This window comes from Miscanthus floridulus, chromosome 19 (assembly GCF_019320115.1).
Source record: "Miscanthus floridulus cultivar M001 chromosome 19, ASM1932011v1, whole genome shotgun sequence".
In the NCBI taxonomy this organism is placed as follows: domain Eukaryota; kingdom Viridiplantae; phylum Streptophyta; class Magnoliopsida; order Poales; family Poaceae; genus Miscanthus; species Miscanthus floridulus.
This window is the reverse complement of record NC_089598.1, coordinates 981,215-1,007,211: the sequence shown is the minus strand read 5'-3', so window position 1 is coordinate 1,007,211 and position 25,997 is coordinate 981,215. Positions and strand designations below refer to the sequence as shown.

The 25,997-nt window shown below is 45.1% G+C and overlaps 1 protein-coding gene across 1 annotated transcript; it reads right to left on the bottom strand.

The window, feature by feature from the left end:
- Window positions 1–9,216: 9,216 nt before the first annotated feature.
- On the bottom strand, window positions 9,217–21,506 carry LOC136527718 (disease resistance protein Pik-2-like). Its single transcript, XM_066520533.1, has 6 exons — window positions 21,207–21,506; window positions 20,356–20,481; window positions 13,093–14,032; window positions 10,226–12,482; window positions 9,991–10,150; window positions 9,217–9,435 (listed from the first exon to the last, which is right to left on the bottom strand). Exons 3-4 carry the CDS (start codon window positions 13,950–13,952, stop codon window positions 11,447–11,449), a joined length of 1,896 nt encoding a protein of 631 aa, XP_066376630.1. The 5' UTR covers window positions 13,953–14,032; window positions 20,356–20,481; window positions 21,207–21,506; the 3' UTR covers window positions 9,217–9,435; window positions 9,991–10,150; window positions 10,226–11,446.
- Window positions 21,507–25,997: the final 4,491 nt, after the last annotated feature.

Genomic DNA, 25,997 nt, shown 5'->3' with positions numbered 1-25,997 from the left:
AGCCGGAGTAGGCCGGCCACGGCGGAGGCGAGCTCGGCAGCCATGACAGATGGCCGCGGCGTGAACGGCGGCGATGTCGTTCCCGCGTGCTCGGTGCGGTAGAGGTAAAACAAATAAGTTAACGAGCAACACGGCATCACGGAGAGCTCAGAACCATACTTGGAAGGAGGAGATAGGCACCAGAGCGCTCTGGCCACGGAGAGGTGGAGCTCGGCGGCCATGGCGGCTCGGCCGCGACGAAAATCAAACGCTCGGGCAATTTAGCCGGAAGCAGTAGCATATAAAGGTGAGGGAGCATCGCAAGGAGCAAGCGAAGCTGGGTGAGCGAGCTATTGGGTGATGGTTGATCATCGGCGATGAATTTCACCGGCAAAGAAAGCTCGGCCGGCGGCGGGTTCTGAGCTGAGAGAGAAAAATAGAGAGACGGCGTCGGCGTTTGGCTTTAAAGCTCAACCACGGACACGAAGACGACACATAGCAGCTTCTTCGAGCCAGCACAGAGCCGAAGGCAGCCACGGCGACGACCAGAACGCAGTAGAAGCTCGCCGTCGGTGAGTTGGCTTCCGCGGTTACTGTTCACCGAAATTACAGAATTGCCACTCGCTTAATTTCCCAATTTACTCCAAATTTTATATGGTAACTCAAAAATCTCCAAAAATAAAAGTTGTTCCAAATTCAAAGTTCTACAACTTTGCTTTTATAACCACCCCCTAATTCGGTCTACATTTTGAAATGCAAATTTGAATAATAAAAAAAAGGAACATTTAAAGAATCTCGCCTTTTCAAATTACTTCAAATTTCATAAAACAACTTTGAAAACTCCAAAAACAAACTTTGTCTAACTTGACAAGCTCTACACTTTTGCTTTTAGGCTCAACCCCAAAATGTGCTTAGATTTTGAAATGGGTTTTCCAGGGTAAACTTTAAATGCTGGAAATTTGGGTTTTCGGAAATCCAATTAAACGCAAATGTTTTGAAATTGATTCATCCATACAAGTCAACACATATCAAGAAAAACAATATCCACACCAAGCATTGCAACAAAAATTATTAAACTTTTACTAAGGAAGAATTTGAATTGTTTACTAGAATTCACAAAGTTTCTTAATCACTATTATTTCATGTAACATATAACACACTTCATAACAACATTTACATGCTATAAATTAAACATGAAATGCATTCATGAGTTGATACATGATGATTATGCATAATGATGACATGATCACCTTTTAAGTACTTTATAACATCAGGGATGTTACAATCCTTCCCCCTTAAAGAAATCTCGCCCCGAGATTTACAAAGTGCGAAAAGTGTTGGGTTGAGTAGTGGAAAAGGAAATGCGTCAAACACATTAACTTTCAAGTTGTTCACAAAACAACAAAGGTTGGTTTTGAGATTACAAATGAGATCAAAAGACAGTTGAAAGGGACAAAGGATTTAGTAACTTCAATGGAATGATGGAACATGAATTCCAAATGAGAGTTCCAAGATGAGTGAATCACATTAATTGCGGAGCTATAATGGATCATGACCGCAGACCTTGATACCAGCGAGCGCCCAGCAGTATTTCCTTATGGCTGCAGTCCACAGGAGACCCTAGGTTTCGACGCGGCACCGTAAATCATGGATCATGGCACCACCATAGGGCACAACTAAAGTAACTCACAAGTAACACTTGTCAAGCTAGCAAGATCAAGGAACTAGCATGTGTTGCATTAGGAGAGACCAAGACATGACACATGCATAGGTTTGAGAAGTCAAGGATTAGTCCCAAGTTTCAACATTGAGTAGGTAGGGAAAATTAAGATGCATCAAGAAATTTCCAAAGATGTGGAACTTTTGAGCAAAAATAAGCAAAGGATGGTTTACTGCAAAGCCTGGTACATGACCAGATTCATTGGGACAAAAATAGCTATAACAAGCAATAGCCATTCTCTAATTGGAAGGAGGAAGTTTTAAACATCATTATATTTCAACTTCATATGAATGATTATAACTGGAATATGTGTAGTGTTTCATTAATGACATGATGCATGAACGATTCTTACGTTACTAAACATCAAAGCTCCTATGGTACATAAACAATAGTTGTTATTATATAGGGCATAATAAGATTACTACTCCACCACACAAAGCCTTTTTAATCAAATTAGGAGTGGTGAGAAAGAAATAAGATAAGTCAGAAGCAATTTGGACCAAATTAACAAGTTAAGTTTAGTCATCCCAAATCGTTTTGAAGTTTTTGTAAACCAATACGACAAAGACTTTGTAACGATCGCTCTGATACCATTCTGTGGCAGAACCTCCTAAATTATAGGGCCCACATGCGCCTGTCACTGTCCAACGACCTTTGACATCAATGCATATGTTCCCGGTAACTTAAGAAGACTGTCGGGTGTCCCCGTGGAACCCCGAATCATCCACGATTTCCGAGCAGGATCACATTACAGAGTCATTGCAGTATTACAACATTTATTCAAATATCTACATCAGAGTAAAACAGCGGAAGTCTTACAATAACTTAGTTTACAAACCAGTGATTTCAAACCTTACAAACTAAGTTCGATAGTTAATACAAAACGTAGTAGTGGAGTGGCATTATACATAATACCAAACACACAATAGAACTGCCCTGCCCAAGGGCCACACATTTACTTCTCATCGTCAGATCGAACAATAGTCATGCAGCACGATCCAAAACAGATCTGCTCATGAGGCTCACCTGCAACAAGGGTCAACGAACCCTGAGTACAAAAGTACTCAACAAGACTTAACCGAAATAAAATTGAGAAGACTCAGGAATGCAGGCTCAGGGATTCAAGGTATGGCTTTAGCAATAATCAAAGTTCTTTTGCTTAAAAGCTCTTTAACAAAATTCTTTACTTTAACATGTAAAACTTTATAAGTACCACATATGAATCTGCCATGATCCATAATGAGATCAGGAACTTCATATCAATCTCTTTCGCAAACCTTTCTCAAGTTTCAGTTATTATACTACGATGATGAACAGAGAAGTGAGTCTCCATAACCGAGGAGCAACGACGATTCGAACCGATTATAAACCCAGCTGGGAATTCCAGACCACACGACATATGCAGGTCCCCGACCTACATATACCAACCTACCCTCAGGTCCTCTAAAACAAGAACGGGTCCGCGCCACCCGAGAATACAGTACTCCACCAATCCAGCCCATTGCCACGTGGGTACACGCTATTCCCGCCATCTCTCCACTCCCAGTGCGCGAGTAGCCATTCTCGTAATAGAATCGCCAAGTTAAGGCTTACCGGAGTATGTGGTTAGTACTACAAAGTCTCACCGCACGCAGTTCAACAACGGTACGGACCTTAATCGACACAGGCGGAAAGAACCTGCTCACAAGACCTCCATGTCTTGTGGCTCACACCCACCGAGTCCGCCTGGTCTAGATTTATTACTTCATATGCTCATATTTCATGATAACATAAGTAACCAAAGATCCATTTAAAACTCGCAAGTGACAGGTAATCACCCGACTAAGCATGACTAAGCATAACTAGTCATTTACGAATAAAATAGGTAATCAAGGTAGATATGGAAAAGCAAGGCTGGTAATGCACCAATTAGGTTTCCACTTGACTTCTAATCACTTAATGCAGTACAGGAAAGCAAAAGCAAAATTAATTTGTAAAACACAAGGTAGGGTTGTATGCATCCGGGGCTTGCCTTCGTTGACGGAAAAGTCCGGTTCTTGCGACGTTCCACAAATATCCGATCTGACCTTAACAGACGGATTAACTTCCTCAACCACTTGATTAACTACCACGTGTTCACCTTCGTTCACTACACGTAGTAACAATGCCATATTTAACATGATGCGAGATATAAAACATGATGCTCGATGATGGATGCAAAAGTTAATAACTTGAATACAACTTTCCTTCGCGGTACAGTTACAAATAATTATCATAAAGCATTTTTAGTCGTTCTTCTAATAAGTCAAAGGTTCACTTATTATACATGCTTACCAACTAAAGTCTCATCATGAAAAGACATGTATAAACAATATACAAGGAAATGTATAACTTTTACTTTTTACCCAAGAGGTTGCATCTAAGAAGCAATCAAGTTTATTAACATGCATTTACTAACGGAATTCTTAGCTAAGTCATTTATAATTATTAACTAAAGGGCGAACCTAAACATATCACGAAGGTAATCACTTGGCCGTGACACAGCAGGGGTGGGGTGTTTCATGATCTATAATCAACTCCAAAAATCAATCAGGACATCTTATGATCTATGTTTATCATTTTGACAATTATTAACTAATAATTAAGGCATATAAATAAGAGTATAATTAAACATCATCAAATTAATCCCAAACTTTTTGTGGAGGCAGGTTTTAACAATAAACAGATACAATAAAAGTTTCATGGTCACTGGATATTTATTTTGGCCTATAAAAATTACACAGCAAGCATTTCTTAATTAAAAGGACTAATTTTTAAGCATCCAAAAACTGTTGATTTTCATGGTTTCATATTTTTCCTAAATAGTTTACATCTTAGAGAGGTCACACAAAAATTTTCATAATATTTAAAGCTCTATTTAATTCTACACAAAAATAACAAATCACAACACTATTTAAAATAATCACGAACTTTTCATTTAGCACCCGCTACAGTACATCATCTTCTTCCCCGAGCTGAGCAACGCCAGGAAACACGGCGGCGATGCTGCGTTCCGACGTGTCCTGTGGACAAGACGAGCAACCGGTTTGCTTGTGAGCATCACGGCACAGAGGTAAGCGCAAAACAAGAGAGAGAAATGAGTGAGAGCAGCCGGAGTAGGCCGGCCACGGCGGAGGCGAGCTCGGCAGCCATGACAGATGGCCGCGGCGTGAACGGCGGCGATGTCGTTCCCGCGTGCTCGGTGCGGTAGAGGTAAAACAAATAAGTTAACGAGCAACACGGCATCACGGAGAGCTCAGAACCATACTTGGAAGGAGGAGATAGGCACCAGAGCGCTCTGGCCACGGAGAGGTGGAGCTCGGCGGCCATGGCGGCTCGGCCGCGACGAAAATCAAACGCTCGGGCAATTTAGCCGGAAGCAGTAGCATATAAAGGTGAGGGAGCATCGCAAGGAGCAAGCGAAGCTGGGTGAGCGAGCTATTGGGTGATGGTTGATCATCGGCGATGAATTTCACCGGCAAAGAAAGCTCGGCCGGCGGCGGGTTCTGAGCTGAGAGAGAAAAATAGAGAGACGGCGTCGGCGTTTGGCTTTAAAGCTCAACCACGGACACGAAGACGACACATAGCAGCTTCTTCGAGCCAGCACAGAGCCGAAGGCAGCCACGGCGACGACCAGAACGCAGTAGAAGCTCGCCGTCGGTGAGTTGGCTTCCGCGGTTACTGTTCACCGAAATTACAGAATTGCCACTCGCTTAATTTCCCAATTTACTCCAAATTTTATATGGTAACTCAAAAATCTCCAAAAATAAAAGTTGTTCCAAATTCAAAGTTCTACAACTTTGCTTTTATAACCACCCCCTAATTCGGTCTACATTTTGAAATGCAAATTTGAATAATAAAAAAAAGGAACATTTAAAGAATCTCGCCTTTTCAAATTACTTCAAATTTCATAAAACAACTTTGAAAACTCCAAAAACAAACTTTGTCTAACTTGACAAGCTCTACACTTTTGCTTTTAGGCTCAACCCCAAAATGTGCTTAGATTTTGAAATGGGTTTTCCAGGGTAAACTTTAAATGCTGGAAATTTGGGTTTTCGGAAATCCAATTAAACGCAAATGTTTTGAAATTGATTCATCCATACAAGTCAACACATATCAAGAAAAACAATATCCACACCAAGCATTGCAACAAAAATTATTAAACTTTTACTAAGGAAGAATTTGAATTGTTTACTAGAATTCACAAAGTTTCTTAATCACTATTATTTCATGTAACATATAACACACTTCATAACAACATTTACATGCTATAAATTAAACATGAAATGCATTCATGAGTTGATACATGATGATTATGCATAATGATGACATGATCACCTTTTAAGTACTTTATAACATCAGGGATGTTACAGGTGGTGATCGATGGAAAGGTTGATTTAGACTCAGGCGTTGCCGATAAGGTTGGAGATGTTATTGTCGATGCCGATGAAGGAAGGCTTGAAAACTACTGCCGATGAAACATGAAGTATGCCGATGGAAAGGAGGTCGGTGAGAATTCCATCGTAATTGAGGCGGACAGGGAAATAGATAGGAGTTGATTTCCTTTTCTATATTTGTTAGAGTATGATTAATGTAAGAGTCACGTGTTTCCTTAGATATGGACTTGGTGTCCTAGTCGTATTTGGTTATGTCTCTTTAGATCAGGGTATAAATATAGATTGAGGGGCAATGTAATATCAATCAATCAATATCAAAACCAATTTTTACTCCTATTTGCATCTACTTACTTTTCGGCGACTTCGTCAATTTGCATATTTTTCCTTTTTACGAGTTCTCATTGATTCGGCGAGCTGCATCGCTTCAGTGCGACCTTCGACGATTCTCGAGTTCCGCGTGAGTACCTCTTGGCCGTGACTTCCGGGCGTATCGCTGTTGTCAGGACCAAAGTGCTCGTATCTTCGTCCTTGTCGATTAACAGGTCAAATCGACTGGCACGCTTTGGATATCGATTCGGGTATTAGCCCTTTGTGTTTGCAGATCCACTTTTGCATCAACAGAAGAAGATAGCAGTGATAGCTCATCTGGTAGTGATAGCCCATCTAGTGAAGTTCTGTAGTCACTTTGAGTAGTCCTCACTTTTGAGAGCATGTGACGATGGTAGTCTGTTAGCTCATCCTATGAGTCCTCACCTTGACTAGTATGTTAGCCCATCGCTTTAAGAGCGATGCATAGCTGCCTTATCCTTGTTTTTTGATGGATGCATTTAAGTAAAATAGGAGTTGTTTGAATACCAATTTCTTCATACCTGCCTTGATATTTCAATACCTATCCTTGTCACCTTGATGGTAGTAGTAGTAGTTAATAAATGCTTAGTCATGCTTAGTGGATAAGAGTTGAGCAACAAGTTGTTTATATATGTTCTTACCCAGGGAATGCCCTGTGGTTAATAATGATCATGAATTTTAATCTGAGACCGGGTGGACTCTTTGCTTGCGTTAAGAATTGAGTTTTAACGTAGTGCCTCACCTATGTCGGTTAAGGACTGTTCGTTGTAGTCCTGTTATGTTCGAGACTTTGTAGTACAGGCCACATACTTCGGTAAGCCTAACATCTTGGCTATTCCATTAAGTGAAAGGCCAATCACGCACTGGGAGTGGAGAGATGGCGAGAGTAGCGTGTACACATCCAGTGGAATCCACCAAGAGTGGCACTGGGAGGTGGGGTACTATACTCATGGGTGGCGTAGGACCCGTTCACGTTTTAGAGGATCTGAGTGAGGGTTGATGTATGTAGGTTCGGGATATACTCTCGGGTGGCGTAGGACCCGTTCACGTTTAGAGGATCTGAGTGAGGGTTGATGTATGTAGGTTCAGGATTGGGACCTGCATACGTCGTGTGGTAAGAAAACTCCAGCTGGGCCTAATCGATTTGAATCACCGTTACTTCTTGGAGAAGAAGACTCGATCATCCGATCACTCATCGTAGTTAATTAAATGAAACAATGGTACTTATGATCATGAGATGTGATGACTAAAGAAGTGGTCGCTTTAGATCAGGGGCAAAATGGAGACTGATAATGACTTAACTGGAGCTAAAACATTGAAAGTAAGGATCAATTATTAGTAAGCTTTTCTGCAAAAGTTAATCTTGATCTTTGCTTCAGACTTACCTTGATTCCCCTTAAGCCTGCATATCCTTGGAGTCTTTCCTTTTTGTCGGTTAAGTCTTGTTGAGTACTTTTGTACTCAGGATTTGTTAAACTCTTGTCGCAGGAGGAGAGCCAACACTAGAAGAGTTTGTGTGCACCATTGGGCAGGGTGAATCTCTCGAGTGATCATAGTGGTACCTATCATGCTACCCTACTGCCTAGTCGGCTAAAGTTTATAGTTTGTAATAACTTAATGAATGATTTGTAAACTTATGGATTGCTTGCAGCGCAACAACTCTAGGGTCCTGCTGGCGCTTGGTGGGCAAGTTTCCTTGCAACACAACCCGAGGGACATCAGGTTCCATGGGCCGACTTTTGCACTGCTTTCCGAAAACAGTATATTCCTGATGGAGTGAGAGGTAGGGATAGAACAGTTCGTCAAGTTACAGCAAGGAGATCAGAGCATAATAGAGTACTTGAGACAATTCAACCACTTATTATAGTATGCCCCCGATTATGTCAGTACAGATGCCGATAAGAAGTTTTGGTTTGAACGTGGTCTCGACCTTGAACTCCAGGTGGTGCTGGTCGGACAAACTAAAGCTAGTTATAGTGAGTGTCAGTATGGCCATTTCTGCTGAGTACAAGCACCAACTGTGCAAAGAGGCAAAGAAGAGAAAGAAAATGTTGGAGGAATCCTTGTGATGATACTATTCATAATTTGTCGGCTTATGTGTGTGACTGATCTCTAGACGCATATAAGATTTTACATCCTATTTTATTCTTAAAATCGGGTGTGACACAATAGCCGCAAAACTGAGAAATATTGCATTTATAAAAGAGGGAGATTGGTTCATTCAGGTATCCAGGTGACCAAAATGCACAGACAAACATAGATTCATTCAGGAAAACACACACACACACACACACACACACACACACACACACACACACACACATATATATATATATATATATATATATATATATATATATATATATATATATATATATATATATATATATATATATATATATATATATATATTCAGTCCAAAACTAACCTATGTGGTACCAAATGTGCAAGGTTTAGCACCATATATCAGACAAAGGTGCACTGCCAAACATAAAAAAAAACTCGGCCAATCATAGATTAATCTAGGTTCAACAATGATAGAATTAAATTCAGCACAGAGTGGTCCATCTTTGGTATTTCGTACCTGTGGAATCCTAGTCCACGCACGACAACAACTTGCCATCGTCTCAGCAATGCATATGGGTAGTCCCTCCTCTTTTTTCTGGGCTTGGGACCAACTATGTGAAATTAAGTGTTACCTTAAAATTGCATACGCGGAGTTCCCTACCCACCCACTAAAAAGAAACGAAAATATAGAAATAAGAATTTTTTTTGGTAGTTTTTCAGGTTTTGCTTTTTTTTTGTTTTTTCTTAGCTAAGAAGCAATGAAAATATTGTGCACACGATATTTAAAAGAATGTACATGCGCCACAAATTCAGGCATGTCAAACCAAATATGTGTCAGGTAACACGCACTGCCACCATTCCAGGGTCCTGAAATTAACTCCTCCCACCGAGCAAGCCAAGCTGAACCTGCGTGAGGGCCGTCAAGGAAAATAAAAATCTGTTTAGTACAAGAGAAGTTGCATGCCGACATTAATAAGTCACCGGAAACGGAACTCAGCCACAAGAACGGATATATGTACGATGTAAATGTCAAATGTAATATATAAAATGCTACGGAACAATATATATACAAGGTACTCTCTCCGTTCCAAATTGTAGGTCGTTTTAGCATATGTAGGTTGGTATTCATCTATATATACACTATGTCTAGAAACATAGTGCAAACTATGAATCTAGAAATACCAAAACGACCTACAATTTAGAACGGAAGGTGCGCAAAGATTTAATATATATATTACCGGAGGAGCCAGAAATAGGGCATTATGCATCGTGCTAGCGAACTGAGCAATAATTAAACATGCTTCGCTGGTCTGAGTTCTGGAGGAATCTGGATGGTTTGGAGGAATGCTGGAGGAATTTGTGAGAGAAAAATACTTTTTTTGATGAAAAAATAAGCGGATCAAACCGGGTTTAAGGCCACGCGAACAGGATGGGCTAATAGCGTGTAGAGAGTGCGCGTACATGTGCATGTAGAAGAGGCAAGACTGATTTGCATTGAACAGATTCAACAGCTGGGTGTCGCGGGGTTGTCGCCTCCTGACTCCGTGACAGCGACTTCATCGCCAGCTGCCGAGGCCCCGCCTTCCTCTTGTTTCGCGGAAACATTATCACCATCGTCGGTCTGGAATTGGGAAGGAATTTGATTAGTACAAAAAAAAAAAGTTGAACTTCGTGTTGGAAGTTACCACGCACGTACCTCTTTGTTGTCTTGGTCTGTAGATTGTGCCATCATCTTACGTTCATTGCGTCGACGGAGTATGATTCTGGGACCGTTGGGATGGAGTTGTGCTGCGTTCCTCAGCTCAGCCTCTGCCTTCTGCACGTCATCAGCAGAGGCACCCTCACAGTCGACAGCTATTTTGACCCTGCGAAGCGAAGGGAGGCACTCCAGCACGAGATCACCGCAGCTACCGTTTCCATCCTTATATAAGGTCCTGACGGGAACGTGAAACAGAAGCTCTTGGAGGTTCGGCATCACGGGCGGTGGTGCTATTGATCTGCTGTACTCGTCCTTTGTTCTGCAACCAAAGGCTATAGCACCCCTCCCATTCCAGATGCTAAACGAAACACCAGTGGAGTCCTCGTTGAGAACTAACTGGACCATCCAGCCATCCAACAAGCAACATCTCAACTTCTTGAAGAAGCCATCGACCGCAGTATTTATATTAGCTACACGGCTGAACCGTTGACAACTTGAGGAAACGGATCTCTGGCAACGCACCCAGGGATCTCAGACCTGCCTCGTCCATATCATCCACATGCAAGCTCAAGTAGTAGAGGCTGGACAGATGCACGGGACTAATCCATGATGGCAGCTGACGGAATGTTATAGAACCTAAACCCAAATGCCGGAGATGCCGCGGAAGCACCACTCTGTCCCACTCCCTCGTTGCGGCTTCACCATTCTCATCCAGCGGTTCCGGAAACTTGACTTTCTGGAGCAATCTGCCCCCCTCGCTCGTTGCGGCTTCGCCTAGTGAATCCATTAGATCTAACTTCACCAATCTGTCCCACTCCATCGTTGCGGGTTCGCTATTATGAGCCCTCAGTTCCAAATGCTGGAGTTTGTGGAGATTGCCTAGTGAATGCACTAGATCTGACTGCACCAATCTGTCACTCGTTGCGGCTTCACTATTGCCATTATGATCCCTCAGTAGATGGTGGAGCTTGCGGAGCATCCTCACTATATCTGACTGCACCATCCCACTAATGTCGAGAACCCTGAGTTCACTCTGGTTGCCAACGTCCTTCATAAATTGCCGCTTGGACTCCTCATCCAGGTTAGAAATATTTATTCGCAGGTACTCTAATGACGTCACCTTCCTCAGGAACGACCCATCCGGCGGGCACCTTGTCAAGCGGTCACCACGTAGGCAGACCAACTGCGTTAACTGGCAAACGCTTGATGGAAGTACCTCTACGCCAGAACCTTCCAAGTCAAGTATCTGTAGAAACTTCGTAGACCAAGGTACCTCAAATGAAGTAGATTTCCAAGGTGCTTAAGACCCTGCCAGCCTTTCCAAGGTACTATGCATCCGTCTAAATCTAGCACTCGCAAGAGTTTAAAGCTTGGAAGCAAGACCCATCTCTCAATATCACAACTACAGACAACCAATGACCTCACTTGTGCCATGTCCATGTGATCGTCCTGCTGAGTTTGCTGCATAATTCTGTTCTGGTGAGCTAACCTGCGCACCGTGTTCTGATGTGGTGATGTTGCTTCACCATCATTTGAGATAGTCACAAAGTTTTCTTTATTTGACAAGTCACGGATGAGATCAAGCACCATGTCATGAACTCGGCAGCCACATACAAATACTACGCCCATGTCATCTGACTCGACCGCCTGGATCATGCTTCTATTTATAAGCTGATTGAAGTATTCCTCTCCCTGCTGAAACAAGCTGGTCCCTCTTTTCTTCTCCACGAAACCTTCAGCTATCCATTTCCATATCAAAGAATCTTTCTCAATCTCATAGTCTTCTGGATACACACTTAGATACAGTAAGCAGGTCCTTAGATAAGAAGGCAGATCATAGTAGCTAAGAGACAATATCCACTCAGTATCATCTACTTGCTGGTTACCATTACCACGATAGAAACCATGAGCGTTGCACACATCAAACCAATCTTCTCTTGATTTACCCACCAGCAAACTGGCCATTGTGATGATAGCTAATGGTACACCACCACATTTTTTCAGAATCTTTTCAGATGCCGTAGCAGGGTGATTAGAAGGATATTCACCATTAACACCAAACAGCCTCGTTTTGAATAATTTCTCTGAGTGATCGGGGGAAAGTGTGCGTAGCTGGTAAACCTCCTCCATCCTGGCTACATCTCGATTGCGAGTAGTTGTGATTACTCTACTTCCATTATCATTGTTAACCAAAGCTGATTTGATTATGTTCCAAGTTGTTATGTCCCATACATCGTCAATAACGATGAAGTACCTAGCAACATGACAGTACAGATCAATACCCAAAGTTGATAAACCGTTAAGCACGTATAAAACAAAAGAAGAGTGACCAAGTATAGAATAGAACCTTAAAAATGCTAGCGAAAATTTACTAATGTAATGTATTTTATTATCTGAAATCTACTCAATATTTATGATCTTGATGTAAATATTTTAGTTTATAAAGTAAACATTATCTTTATAAACACAGGAGAGTTTTATCTACAATAGAGTCTCATTCCTTAAAGTTCAATTGTTTTAGTATGATGATAGATAGCATATCAGGGAGTAACTTTAAATGTCTACATCCAATAGATAGCATATCAAAGACTACATTGGAATAGTCTATGGCTACAATATAGTTAAGGAATAGCAACCGCTTGGTGCTCACGTTGAAGCCTCCAATTTGTGAAAGTTGTGCTCAACTAAAAATTCATAAGGAAACAGAAACATTTTCATAACTCTACAATGTAAGCTTCCAATGGCAATCACACACAAGTGGTGTGGTATAGAAAAAGATGAAGCGGAGAAACTACTAATTTGATGTGATATGCTTGTCATCTAGCTAAGACCATTAATATAAGTGGCTACTAATCAATGCATACCTCTTCTTTTGGAGGAATTTTCGGAGTTCTCCAATGAGCAGGGATTGGTCCTTTACATTGTGAATGGCCGTGTATTCGTTTCTGTCGAGAAGGTAAAATATGTTGCTGAAGACTTGCGCCAGGTCAGGTGTCCGACCAATGGGAACGAAGGCTCCACAATCATATTGCGATTGAAGCTCATCGTAAACCGCCTTGGCAAGAGTCGTCTTGCCCAGTCCCCCAACTCCAACCACAGAAACTATCTTCATCTTTCTGCTGCTGCTGCCGCTGCCGGAGACATCAGAATCTCCATTGCCGTGAGACGTCGGCAGAAGCATGGCTATGAGCTCCGCCCTCGCATTGTCGATGCCGATGAGCTGCGCCGCTTCTTTGTGCATGTCCGCAAGGCGAGGATCCGGCTTCGTCGCCGGGGCAGGCAGAGCCACCGCAACAGAGAACCTGTCACGGCGGTTAGCCACCTCCTCGAGTCGCTTCTTCATTTCCTCGATGGCGCCGGCGATGGTGTGGCGCGCCTTGCTCTTGAGGAACAACTTGGACATCTTCTCTCGGAGACGTTTGCGCAGGCCATTCTTGTTCTCAGCTGGGGCGTCTACGTCGACGATGCTGACAAGGAAGGTGTCGAGGATGTCTTCCATGTCGTACGATGCCTCACTGATCTCGCGAGCCCAGAGCCGGACCTGTGGATCCAGCTGCTCTGGTAGCACCTCGCCCACCTTGCAGAGAGCCGTTTGCGCAGTCTCGAGCTCATGTTTCAGAGACTCGATTTGCTCAGGCAGCCCCTTCTGCAGCTTGTACTCCGCACCGAGCAGCTTGCCGAGCTTGCCGATGACGCTGCCCACCGCCCCGGTCACAAGATCCATGCCTAGCTCTTGAGATGAAAAAATAAGCTTGGCATGTGCAGAGCTGATATGACAGATTCAGCATTAATACATGTAAGCACCTGCAAGCATACAAGGCCATTGACAGTAAACACGTGATAGAAATATGTTTGTATGCGTGATGAGTATCGCTGTATAGACAGTGTATACATGTATGAAGGAAGTGACGAAAATGAAGATTTTAATGCCAAACACATAGCTCAAACTAAAGGTTCCTGTAAAGTGAACACAATCGAATAAAGATTACTACGCACTGGTGGACTACTAGTAGGTTCCTGTAAAGTGATCACAATCGAATAAAGTGATCACAATCAAATAAAGGTTCCTGAAAAGTGATCACAATCGAATAAAGATAACTAAACACATATCAAATGTGGATGAAAAAGTGGTCACAATCGAATAAAGTGATCACAATCGAATAAAGGTTCCTGTAAAGTGATCACAATCGAATAAAGATAACTAAGCACTGGTGGACTAGTAGGTTACTAACTGGAGGGACGCGGCTAATTTCATTAATCTGCTGTTAGATCTAGTGCTACTATATATATCTTAGTCAACAGGGGTGCAAAAGGGAGATATATGCAATAAACATTACAGTAACTGATGACTATGGACTCACCCAGGCATGCATCATGTTGACACAAGTGCAATCCAATATCAATACATATGTGTAAGATGTTAGCCCACAGGATCACCGGCTCAGATGAGTTAACCACTTACCAGTCTTGCCGACCACGACAAACGTTGTCCGACCACACACTAAGGCTAGAAGTAGAAGTGAGGGAGAACAGAGCATACACACACAGCAGATACACCAGCGTTGGCCAGAGCCCTGTGTAGGAGATGGCAAATTTGAACTCTCTTTACTGAGTTGCAGTGGCAAACTATATACACAACTCTGTCCATCTAGTCCTAGTACAGCTGTCATGCTGCAACAGTAACTAGATAACACAGCAGGGCTGACTCTGGCGCCTGCTCCTGCTGTGGCTACAGTGCAGCAGGTAAACCGTTCGGCGCCTGCCCCTGCAGCGGCTATAGTACCACGGCAGAGTACCTTTTCGGCGCCGCCTTCCTCTGCCGTGTGTTCACACAAGGGAGCAGTAGATTATCTAACAATTCTTCCTCTAATCCTACTGCTAACCCTTGAACCCCCTCCATGCCGATCATCTCCTTCAGCTCCGTGAGTCAAAGACGGACGAGTGGCTTGGTGAGGACGCCCACGAGTTGCCGACCAGTTTCGACGAACTCGATAACGATCTGCCCTCCATCGACACAGTCCCTGAGGAAGTGAAACTTCACGTCGATGCGCTTGCTCCGGTCATGGAGAACCGGATTCTTCGCGAGGGCGATGGCGGGCTGGTTGTCCACCATCAGTGCTGGTGGGTGAGCTTCCGCACCGGTCAGCTCGCCCAGCAGCCGGCACAGCCACACAACTTGGCACGCCGCTGTGGCCATGAGATTGGAGCCGACCCGAGGAAGACGAGCATGCCAGAGGTGCTCCGTCGTCCGTCGATGTCCCCCGCCATGTCTGCATTGCTGAACACAGTGAGCTGCAGCCTACTCCCGCCGGTCTTGGGGAAGACGGTCCCCTGATCCACCGTCCCCTTGATGAAGCGCAGTAGCCGCTTCACTGTAGCCCAGTGATCCTCTCTAGGATCCTCCATGAAACGACTGACGTAGCCCACGGCGAACGCAATGTTCGGCCTTGTGTGGACTAGGTAGCGCAGACCGCCGACGATGCTTCGGTAGAGTGTTGCATCCACCTTCGCCGTAGTACTGACCTTCGTCAGCTTCAGCCGCTCCTCTATCGGAGTCACGCATGGATTGTACTCAGCCATGCCGCTCCGCTCCAACAGCTTCGAGGCGTATGCGCTCTGACCGAGCGTAAGTGCCTCCTTCCCCTGTCTCACCTAGATGCCGAGGTAGTAGGAGAGCGCGCCAAGATCGCTCATTCAAAAATGAGCCGCCATCTCACGCTTGAAGCGGTCGATGTCCTCCGCACGCGCGCCGGTGACAATCAAGTCGTCCACATACACTCCGACAACGAGCTCCTCCTTCCCCCGTCGCTGCGTGTAGAGCGCGTACTCGGTTGCGCACCTCGTGAACCCAAGCTCGCCCAGCGTGGCTTTAAGCTTGGCGTTCCACGCTCGTGGGGCCTACCGTAGCCCGTAGAGCGCCTTGCACAGTCGGAGCACCCTGTGCTCCGCTTCCTTGACGGAGAAACCAGGAGGTTGCCTGACGAGGACCGTCTTCGCCAGCTCGCCGTTGAGAAAGGCCGATTTTACGTAAGTGATGGACGCACCAGTCCTTTGCTGCTGCTAAAGCCAGTAGCAGCCGTACAGACTCCATGCGCGCTACCGGCGCAAAGACTTCCCCGAAGTCGATGCCCTCGCGCTGGACAAAGCCTCGGGCGACGAGGCGCGCCTTGTGCTTGATAATGGCCCCTTGCTCGTCCCGCTTAACTTTGTACACCCACTTCAGGTTGATCGGACGGCATCCTGGAGGTGGATCGACGAGTTGCCAAGTCTCATTTTTCTCTATCGCCATCATCTCCTCCAGCATCGCTCGTCGCCAGTTTCCATTGCGCTCGGCCAGCACGAATGTGGGTGGTTCCTCTGCACTGACGAGCAGCAGCTCTAGATCATTGAGCAGCAGACCCGCCAATCCTGAGGGCCCTGTGCCCCCGACGATGTCGTCCAGCCTGCGGAACCGCACCTCCTCACCTTCGTGGAAGGCCTCCACGAATTCAGTGATGTCACTTGGAGGTGAGGCGAACTCGATCAGCGTTGATGGGGTTCCCAGTTCCACTGGAGTGCTCGGCTCAGCACCTGGAGTGCTCGGCACCCCGGTTGCATTACTCGGCACTACTTCTGGACAGCTCGTCATCACTCTTGCAGTGCTCGGCACCACTATAGGAGTCATCAGCATCAGTCTTGGAGTGGTTGGCACCACTGCAAGACTTCTCGGCTCCGCTACGGGAGTGCTTGGCACCCGTCCTGGAGTGGTCGCCACCATTGCAGGACCTCCCGGCTCCACTCCTGGAGTGCTCGGCACCTCTCCCGGAGTGCTCGACATCCCTCCTGGAGCGCTCGGCTCTTTTTGCAAGAGTGCTCGGCACCCCTCCCGGAGTGCTCGGCACCTCTTCCCCAGTGTCTCCACCATCATGGATGACCAAGCGCTCGACGACGAAGATGCTGGTGAAGCCGCCAGCTTCCCCCGTGCTCGGACTGTTCCAGTCCCAAGCCGCCTTCTCGTCGAACACGACGTCGCGCGAGACAAGTACCTTGTCTCCGCGTGGGTCGTAGAGCCAGTACGCCTAGGTACCTTCCGCGTAGCCCAGGAACACCATCGATGTGTTCCTGTCCTCCAGCTTGGTCAGGACCGTCTTCGTCTTCCTGACGTGGCCGATGCAGCCGAATGTCCGGAGGAAGGACATGCTCGGCTTGCGTCCATGCCAAGCCTCGAACGGCGTCTTGCCCTTTAGGGCCTTGGTGGGAGCGCGGTTGAGGATGAACACCGTCGTGGTCACTGCCTCACCCCAGAACCTTGCCGGCATGGTTTTGGCCTTCATCATGAATCGAGCCATGCCGACCACCGTCTGGTTCCGTCGCTCCACCACGCCATTCTGCTGTGGCGAGTACGGCGCGGTGTGGTGTCACACCACACCCTGATCCGCGCAGTACGCAGCGAACTCCACCGAAGTGAATTCGCCACCACGATCAGTCCTCAGCGTGCGGAGCTTCTTGCCGCTCTCGGCCTCCGCGCGTATCTTGAACTTCTTGCTCGTCAGGAGTTGCAGCCACATATAGCGACTGCAATCATCCATGAGCAGGAGGAAGTACCGTCGACCATAGTTTGTGGCTGGCGTGATCAGCCCACAGAGATCGCCGTGGACGAGCTCGAGAGCGTCCTCCGCGCGATACTTGGCCGCCTTTGGGAACGACAGCCTCCTCTGCTTTCCGGCCAGGCAGCTGTCACATAGCTTGCCTCCGTGCTCGATGTAGGGTAGCCCTCGGACCATCTTCTCCAGCTGACCAAGCGCGTCGAAGCTGAGATGTCCGAACCGGGCATGCCACAGACATGGCTCCTCGGTGTGCCTTACCGCCAGGCACACCGGCTGCTCTACCTTCAGGTCGAGCAGGTACAACCGGTTCTGGGACCTCTTCACCTTGGCGAGAAGTCGCTGCCCCCGGTCCCTCATTCTAAGGACTCCGTCCTTGATCAGTACCTCGCTACCACGCTCATCCAGCTGGCCAATGCTGATGATGCTTAAACGAAGCTGCGGGATGTAATATACATCCGTTAGTGCGCGGTGCTCGCCATTCTGGCACCTGAAGATGATGGTGCCGCGCCCTTGGACTGCCACCCTTGAGCCATCACCAAACTTCACCGTACCGGTAACATCGTCGTCGAGCTCGGAGAAGGCTGCCTTGGAGCCCATCATGTGGTTGTTGGCACCAGAGTCCAGGTACCACCGCTGCTCCTGCTCGCCGCCCACACATCCGAGGTCGACTTGGGCGTGCGGTTCGTCGAGCTAGACAGCCTTTAGGGCCTTCCCAGGTCCTTTCACCACCATCACCTCTTACTTCTCCTCGGCCTCGACATCGTGTAGTGCACAGAATGTCGCCATCAGGATAGTGGCCTCATCCTCATCGTCAGCTTACGCTAGATGAGCCTCAGCCTTCTTTTCCTGCTTGCGATTTGGGCACTCCCATACCCAATGGCCCGTCTTCCCGCAGCGCCGACAGGCGTTGGGTCGACCTGCTTCTTCTCTGAAGAAGGCTTGCCATCGCCACCGTGGCTGGAGGAGGCTACCCCGGAGTTCCTCCGAGCAGCCCACTCCACCTCTGTCAGCAGCAGTTTGCCGTTGTCCTTAGTTGTTGTCGCCTGCTTTAGGCGCTCGTCCACCGCCCATAGACAGCATGTCACATCCTCAATGGTAAGAGTGGACAAGTCCAGCATCGTCTCTATGGAGAGAGCGATCTGAATGTACTTTGCCAGCACGGAGTGGAGGTACTTGGAGACCGCCTCCTCTTCGTCGATAGTGACACCGTGGCCCTTCAGCTTGCTGATGAGCGTCTGCATGCGGAGGGAGAAATCCTCCACCGATTCACCATCCTTGAACTTGAGGTTGGCGTACTCCTACTTCAGAAGCTGGGCTGTTGCCTTCCTTGCGCGGTCGGAACCGACGCGCATCGCCGTAATAGCCTCCCACGCCTCTTTAGCAGAGCTCTTCGTCCCCAACGGCTCCCTATACTCCGCAGGTACAGCAGCGAGGATAGCCTCCAGCGCTGACATGTCATCTTCTTCATTGTCGGTGCCCTTGTCAACAGCATTCCAGAGTCGTTGGGCTCTGAGCTTGACCTTCATGGTCACCGACCACTCTCCATAGTTGGTGCGAGTCAGCGTCGGCCAACTAGTGCCGCTGACCTCCCGCACCGTGCGAACAACGACCTCCTGTCGTGATTGGGCAGCCACAGCAGTGCCACTGCTGTCGCCCATCTCCGAACCGTGCGTCATCGCCAGTGGTTAGTCCGGCGACAATGTTTGTACGGCTCCGATACAACTTGTTAGCCCACAGGATCACCGGCTCAGGTGAGTCGACCACTCATCAATCTTGTCGACCACGACAAACGTTGTCCGACCACACACTAAGGCTAGAGGTAGAAGTGGGGAAGAACAGAGCATACACACATAGCAGATACACCAGCGTTGGCCGGAGCCCTGTAGGAGATGGCAAATATGAACTCTCTTTACTGAGTTGCGGTGACAAACTATATATATAACTCTATCCATCTAGTCCTAATACAGTTGTCATGCTGCAACAGTGACTAGATAACACAACAGGGCTGACTCTGGCGCTCCTGCTGTAGCTACAGTGTGGCAGGTGAGCCGTTCGGCGCCTGCCTCTGCAGCGGCTACAGTACCACAACAGAGTACCTTTTCGGTGTCGCCTTCCTCTACCATGTGTTCACGCAAGGGAGCAGTAGATTATCTTATCTATCATAAGAACGGTAGCAAGATGGTAGCAGTGTGTCACTGATACTAGATCGTCCCTACGGACTCTAATAAGGAGCAATGAAAAACAGCAGCTGTGTATGATCTTTGATTACTCATGCTTTTTTTTTTCTTCAGAAGGACCTACAACCTTTGCTAACGCTTTCGTTCCCGCATTAATCATCAACCTTTCTAACAGAGCAACTCAGAGAAATTTACGCAGGCACGCTAATTAATTGTGAAACCTGCCAGCCAAGATTTAAAGCACAAACGAGAAGCATGGAAATGGGAAGCCAGAAAAGAAAAAATAATGCGACTGAGGACAATTCATTCTAAAGAAAGAAAGAAATCTAGATAAGATATGGGGAGCCAAATTAAAGTCACGCACCTTGCTGGTTCAACTCTTCGATTGTGCTTGAGGAAAGAATGAAGGATTGTGATGGGTGGTTGAGTTCAAGATGAAACGCAGCTTGTCGTGAATGAGCCAAGCACTGAGGTTTTATATATAGTACTACTGCAAGAAAAGAATAAAATAATATTGAGGAAAGCTAGATCGAGAGCATTCCGTTTGCAAAAAAAAGAAAAAGAATGAAAGCTAGATCGAGGACACTAAGTAAGATTTATAGATAGAGCTAGGGAGCCAAATTAAAATTGCATGGGAGGTTTAAGGGTCCTGACTTACACAGAAACTTCACATGAACTTGAAAGCCCTCAGCAGGAACAAAGAATCCTACTACACCCACAACTAGTACCAAGAATTGCTTAGAATTCTGGAGAAAATAATTTCAACACGGTCTTCAAAAGTTTCCTTTGTGTTAATATCTATTCTCTCAAGCTGATACACTTTTCATGTGAGAAGCCTTATCTCAAGTTTTCAGCAATCTATTATTTTCCTCACTTTGTTTCCTTGATCAAAGAGCTCCAGCTATGTATTACAACATATGTGTTTTTATCATAAGGACCTACAACCTTGCTAATGCAATCGCACCTGCATGAATTGTGGATCTAAGATAGAACGAATAAAATAGAGTAACATTGAGCTATTTACACAGGCTACCAAGAACATGCTGCTACCGGCTAGGATTTCAAGCACAATCGATAACAAGCAAGAAAAAGAAAAAAAAATAATAGGGTGGAAATCTAGATCGAGGATATTTCGTTCAAAAGAAAGAAAGAAAACTAGATGGAGAAAACATTAAGCAGGATTGATGATAGAGCTAGGGAGCCAAAGACACCCACCTCGATGATTCAGCTCCTCGAATGTGCTTCAGATCTAGGTAGAGAGAATGAAGGATGGATGGGCTTTTGTTGAGCTCTAGATCAAGCGCAGCTAGTTGTGAAGGAGACCACTGCTTGGTGGGGGTAATATCTGTTTGCTACCAAGGATGTGAGATATTGATCGGAGCTCCACACCACTGATTGGTGAATAAAATAATAATATGGAGGAAAGCTAGATCGAGAGCATTCCGTTTGAAAAAAAAAGAAAGAAAGAAAGCTAGATCGAGGCCAAAGCACTGAGAGCGTTCATCACGTGGCACATGGAATGTCTGGTGACTTTGTGAGTCACCCTTGTACGTCCGAAGGGTATTATATGCAGCAAATTACTAGAAAAAAAAAATCTAGCCACCTTCCTAGTAGCTGAAAAGAAAAGTCTGGTGACTTTGTGAGTCACCCTTGTACGTCCGAGGGGTATTATATGCACCCATGTACGAGGGGGCCCCGCCCTGGGCATCATCTGCCCACTGCCCTTCTCCCACTCCTTGGAGCTGAGCCCAGTCATTTCACCATGCATATTGATGCATGGGAAAGGGATGGCACGCAACTGTGATCCCAGGGATGGCACGGGAATGGGACGGCACGCACTTCGGGAGTCAGGCGTGTTTGTTTCAGCTGTAACTTCTGAGCTTTTGTAAAAAGCTGCTGGCTTTTTTTCCTGAAAAATTAGCACAGCTTTTAGAAGAAATGTTTAGTTTTTTTAGCTCTGAAAGCTACGCTTTTTAGCTTTCCATATAAACTCTGCTTTTATGGGCTTCCAGCTTTCCGGAAGCTGCACGAGAAATTCACTGTTTGTTTGAGCTTCTAGGTTTTCACGCCGAGAAGCTGCCTGGAATCTCAACCAGGCCCAAGCAAAGAAAGACCGTCAAAGCTATGAAGCTCGTGGCATGCGAGCAGTATATATTAGCGGCCACAAAACAAACTTTCCAACTTTGTTATATCCATCAGCCATTGGCAGCGGAACACGCACTGTAGGTGGATGAGAAAAAAAAAATCAGGACCACTCCAATTTTTTCTATACAGGAAAACTGAAGTCTTTATCAAAATAGATGAATGAAGAGCCAATAATTTTAGTACGTTGTCCCGTATCTCAACTCTGAATTCCAATATAAAAAAGAATAGTCTGATGCCTTAACTCCGCCTACATATGCATTGATGCGAACAACCGACCGGTGATGATTGAAGTGAGTGATCAGTGGAGACTAACTAAGCAATACAATCCTGTAGGGCTGATCAAGACAAACGATGCAAGATTGGAGATTAGGCTGATGGAAGACTAGTGTAACACCTCTAGTGTTTAAGCTTTTGAAAAGATCATCAAATATTTGAACAAAGTTTAAACACTTCAATTTTTGGTCAAAATTGGTTTGACTTCACCTGCTTCCCGTCCTTTCTCCCGGGAGCGCATGACGCGCGGCAGCCATCAGCCGCCGGTGATGCTGGGCCGCGCCACATGTTGATCAAGACAAACGCTCTAAGATTGCAGATTAGGCTGATGGAAGACTAGTGTAACAACCTGGCCTAGGAAAACGGCTAAGGCCCACTCTACACGTCGAATGGACCACACCTACTAGTAATTCGCTTGCGCTTTCGTCCTCGCTTCGCGCAAAAAGGGTTAACCCGAGGTTACTAGTCTTCCAACTAGCACCTATTGAACCTGGTTCGGTTCCCTCTCCGTTTCCAGTTTTGACTATCATCGTGTCACTACAGTGGTTTTTGGCGCTACAGTAGCCCAAATCTAGTACGGTCCAACTAACCCATGGGGGATGTCACATACACACACCCTAAAAAACTCAACGTCCTCGTCGAGCCATCGAACCAGCTTACCCGTAAAGGACAAAGGTTCAGGATCGACTTTCCTGGCCACGCCCATACATCCCGTGCCGGCGTATGTGTCATACCGTGTCCACACAGGGCACATGCGTCATGCGCACCATGCCCACACATCTGCGCCCGTACGCGCCCGTGACACAACGAAAGTTTGCTCTGATTACCAAATGTAACAACCTGGCCTAGGAAAGCGGCGAAGGTTCATTCTACACGTTGAATACACCACACCTACCAGTAATTCGTTTACGCTTTCGTTCTCGCTTCGCGCAAAAAGGATTAACCCGGAGTTGCTATTCTTCCACATCCACCTATTTAAGCTGGAGCAAATTCCTTCATTGCCACTGAAACATATAACACTCCCTTCACTGCCATTGCCGTCCAATGCAGGGAGATTGTTGTTAGATAGCATGTGAAAGACAATCTTACCCTTAGAAATTTTCTCTATAACAATCCCTTAGTTGCCATTGAACTTTAGAACACAGGCAAATCAATTGGAGACCTGTCAGCAATATGCAGTGACAAAAATAATAACATTTCAACACATGCATAGAAATATGACAACAATATTATATTCATAGAATACTTAATATGGTTCCCAACATCCATATAATATATTGATATTCATTAGTTCAAATGTTTACCAACCAAACTAGCTATTCATTGGATCACAGACCAAACAAAATAACAGGTTCAAGCAGCCATTGTCGTCCATTCAATTCTCAACTAGGCTCATACTTGCTAAGCAAAATAAGCAGCCATAAGTTTATATATCAAGCAAAATAAGAGGGTTGCACAACATTACAGACCATACAAATGAGTTGCTTAAACTACAAATTCAAATCTGAAAGTTTTCTCTTGCTTCTAGTGTGTGCAGCAGGGCTTTGCCTTAGAGGGTTCTTGCTTCTAGTCCCCATTGCTGGACTATCTGATGATGCTGTAACTTGCTGCTGCTTCTTTTCCCCCTGTGCCTTTACCTTCCTTTTACCCTTTTTCTCTACTATAGTCATGGATGTGGCAGCTGGTGGTGTGGTTTCACCTAAAGTGAACAAAGGGTACTCAATGGAAAGTGTCTCAGGTTGGTTTGAGCCACTACCAGACCTGCATATGAGTGAGTTTTACAGTTTTAGAGAATAATATTGAGAATGCTATAATTAAGAACAAATGACATTGGATATTGGGCACATACTTGAGAGAGTTTCCAGAATCTAAGATAAGCGAGGCACTTTGGCTGTAATACAAAAAAATGAAATGCATTTTTTAGAAAAATAATCAGAATTTAAATTTCAGATCTCTAAGTATATGGAGGCATACCTAGGAGAAACATATAATAAAGGAAATATATTTTTTCAAAGATATAATAGTTGTCGTATTTATTTCAATCAATCATAGGATACCTGTGATACGTATCCAAGCTTTTGAGAGGAAATAAATCTGAGTGCCCAAAGAATTTATACCTACTGAGATGTGCTAGTGCCTATATATATAGGGATTGTCTACTCCACACTCATGTGTTTTATGAAGAAACAGCATACTGGTGTTTTCAAGCATAAAAACACACGAATTCTAGCCCCCAAATAACCATGTGTTTTTTTTAAATCTAGCACACGTTTTTTTTTGGTAGCCTAGGTAACACAAGAGTTGCAATCCAGAAAGAAAATCCATGTGTTTTTTCCTTAACTAGCATACAAATTCCTTTAGGGGAAAAACCGTGTATTTTAGGAGAAAGTAGCACACGGATTTTGTGGCTGTTGTAATTTGTTGCAGTTATATTCTGTTGCACTTGTAGTCTGTCAGAAAAACACTTAAAGTGGAAGCACAACTAAAGATTACAACGCATACATAGGCTAATTGAAGGCAACCTGGGATTAAATCAACCAACACACAACAACCAAAAACAACTAGTGCTGTTGGTCAACACAGGGAAATGCATACTTGCCTTCCAACGCAAAGCTTCAGTCATATGTGGTAGGCAGGCTACAACAAAAGATCAAATCCAACCATTTCATCTCTAAATAAATATTATACATTAACCAAGCCGTATTAGCATTTGCATTGTACAAGTCGACAAGAGCAACCTGACAAACCCAATCCCTGAAGTAATTAAACTATAAATCCATTTCATCTCTAAAAATTCAGATAGACGGGTGTAGCGGTAACAACCTTTTGCCGCTGAGACCTCATGGTTTGCCTAATCCCTCCGATGCACTCTTGTTCCTTTTTTATTATGAAAGGACAAGGACAACATTAGACAATATGGTTTGTAGAAATACCATATATCTATCGTAACAACTGCACGCACATGGTAACTAGTCAAAATAATACACAATATGGTTTGTAAAAATTTAACTTATTGCATATTATAACAACAACAATTGCAGTACTACATACTTGTAATTTACACTATTCCTGATTGCAACTATGATATTTGTGTTTTATTTATTTGTTTGTCATGAACAGGAGAGTTCCACAGCACTAGTGAACTACAACTGCTATGGACAAGAACAACAAAGAAAAGAAATGAATGTGAGTATCCAAAATTCTATGGACAAGTTTGGCTTACTTTGTCTTGCTTGAATATATCATTCCACTACTTTGTCTTTCTCTTTAACTCCTTGGCAAAATTCATTATAGGAAAGATCTATGTGCCACAATAAAGGAAGAAGCTAGTGACCATAATGAAGTGGCTGCAAAGCTGCATCCTTACACGGAACTAAGAGTTCATAGCACTAGGTAATAGATAAAATGGGTCTCCTTACAGTGTGTCCAAGCTCACAATGTGACCAAGCTCGGAGGGAATCTGGCCTTTGAAATTATTCGAATGAAGGTTCCTATAGTTTTTTAAGACGGAAGATGGAGTATCCAGAACACGAACTGCTCTCTTCGGAGCAGCAAGACCCTAATGTCATTGAAAATCAAAGTCACAAT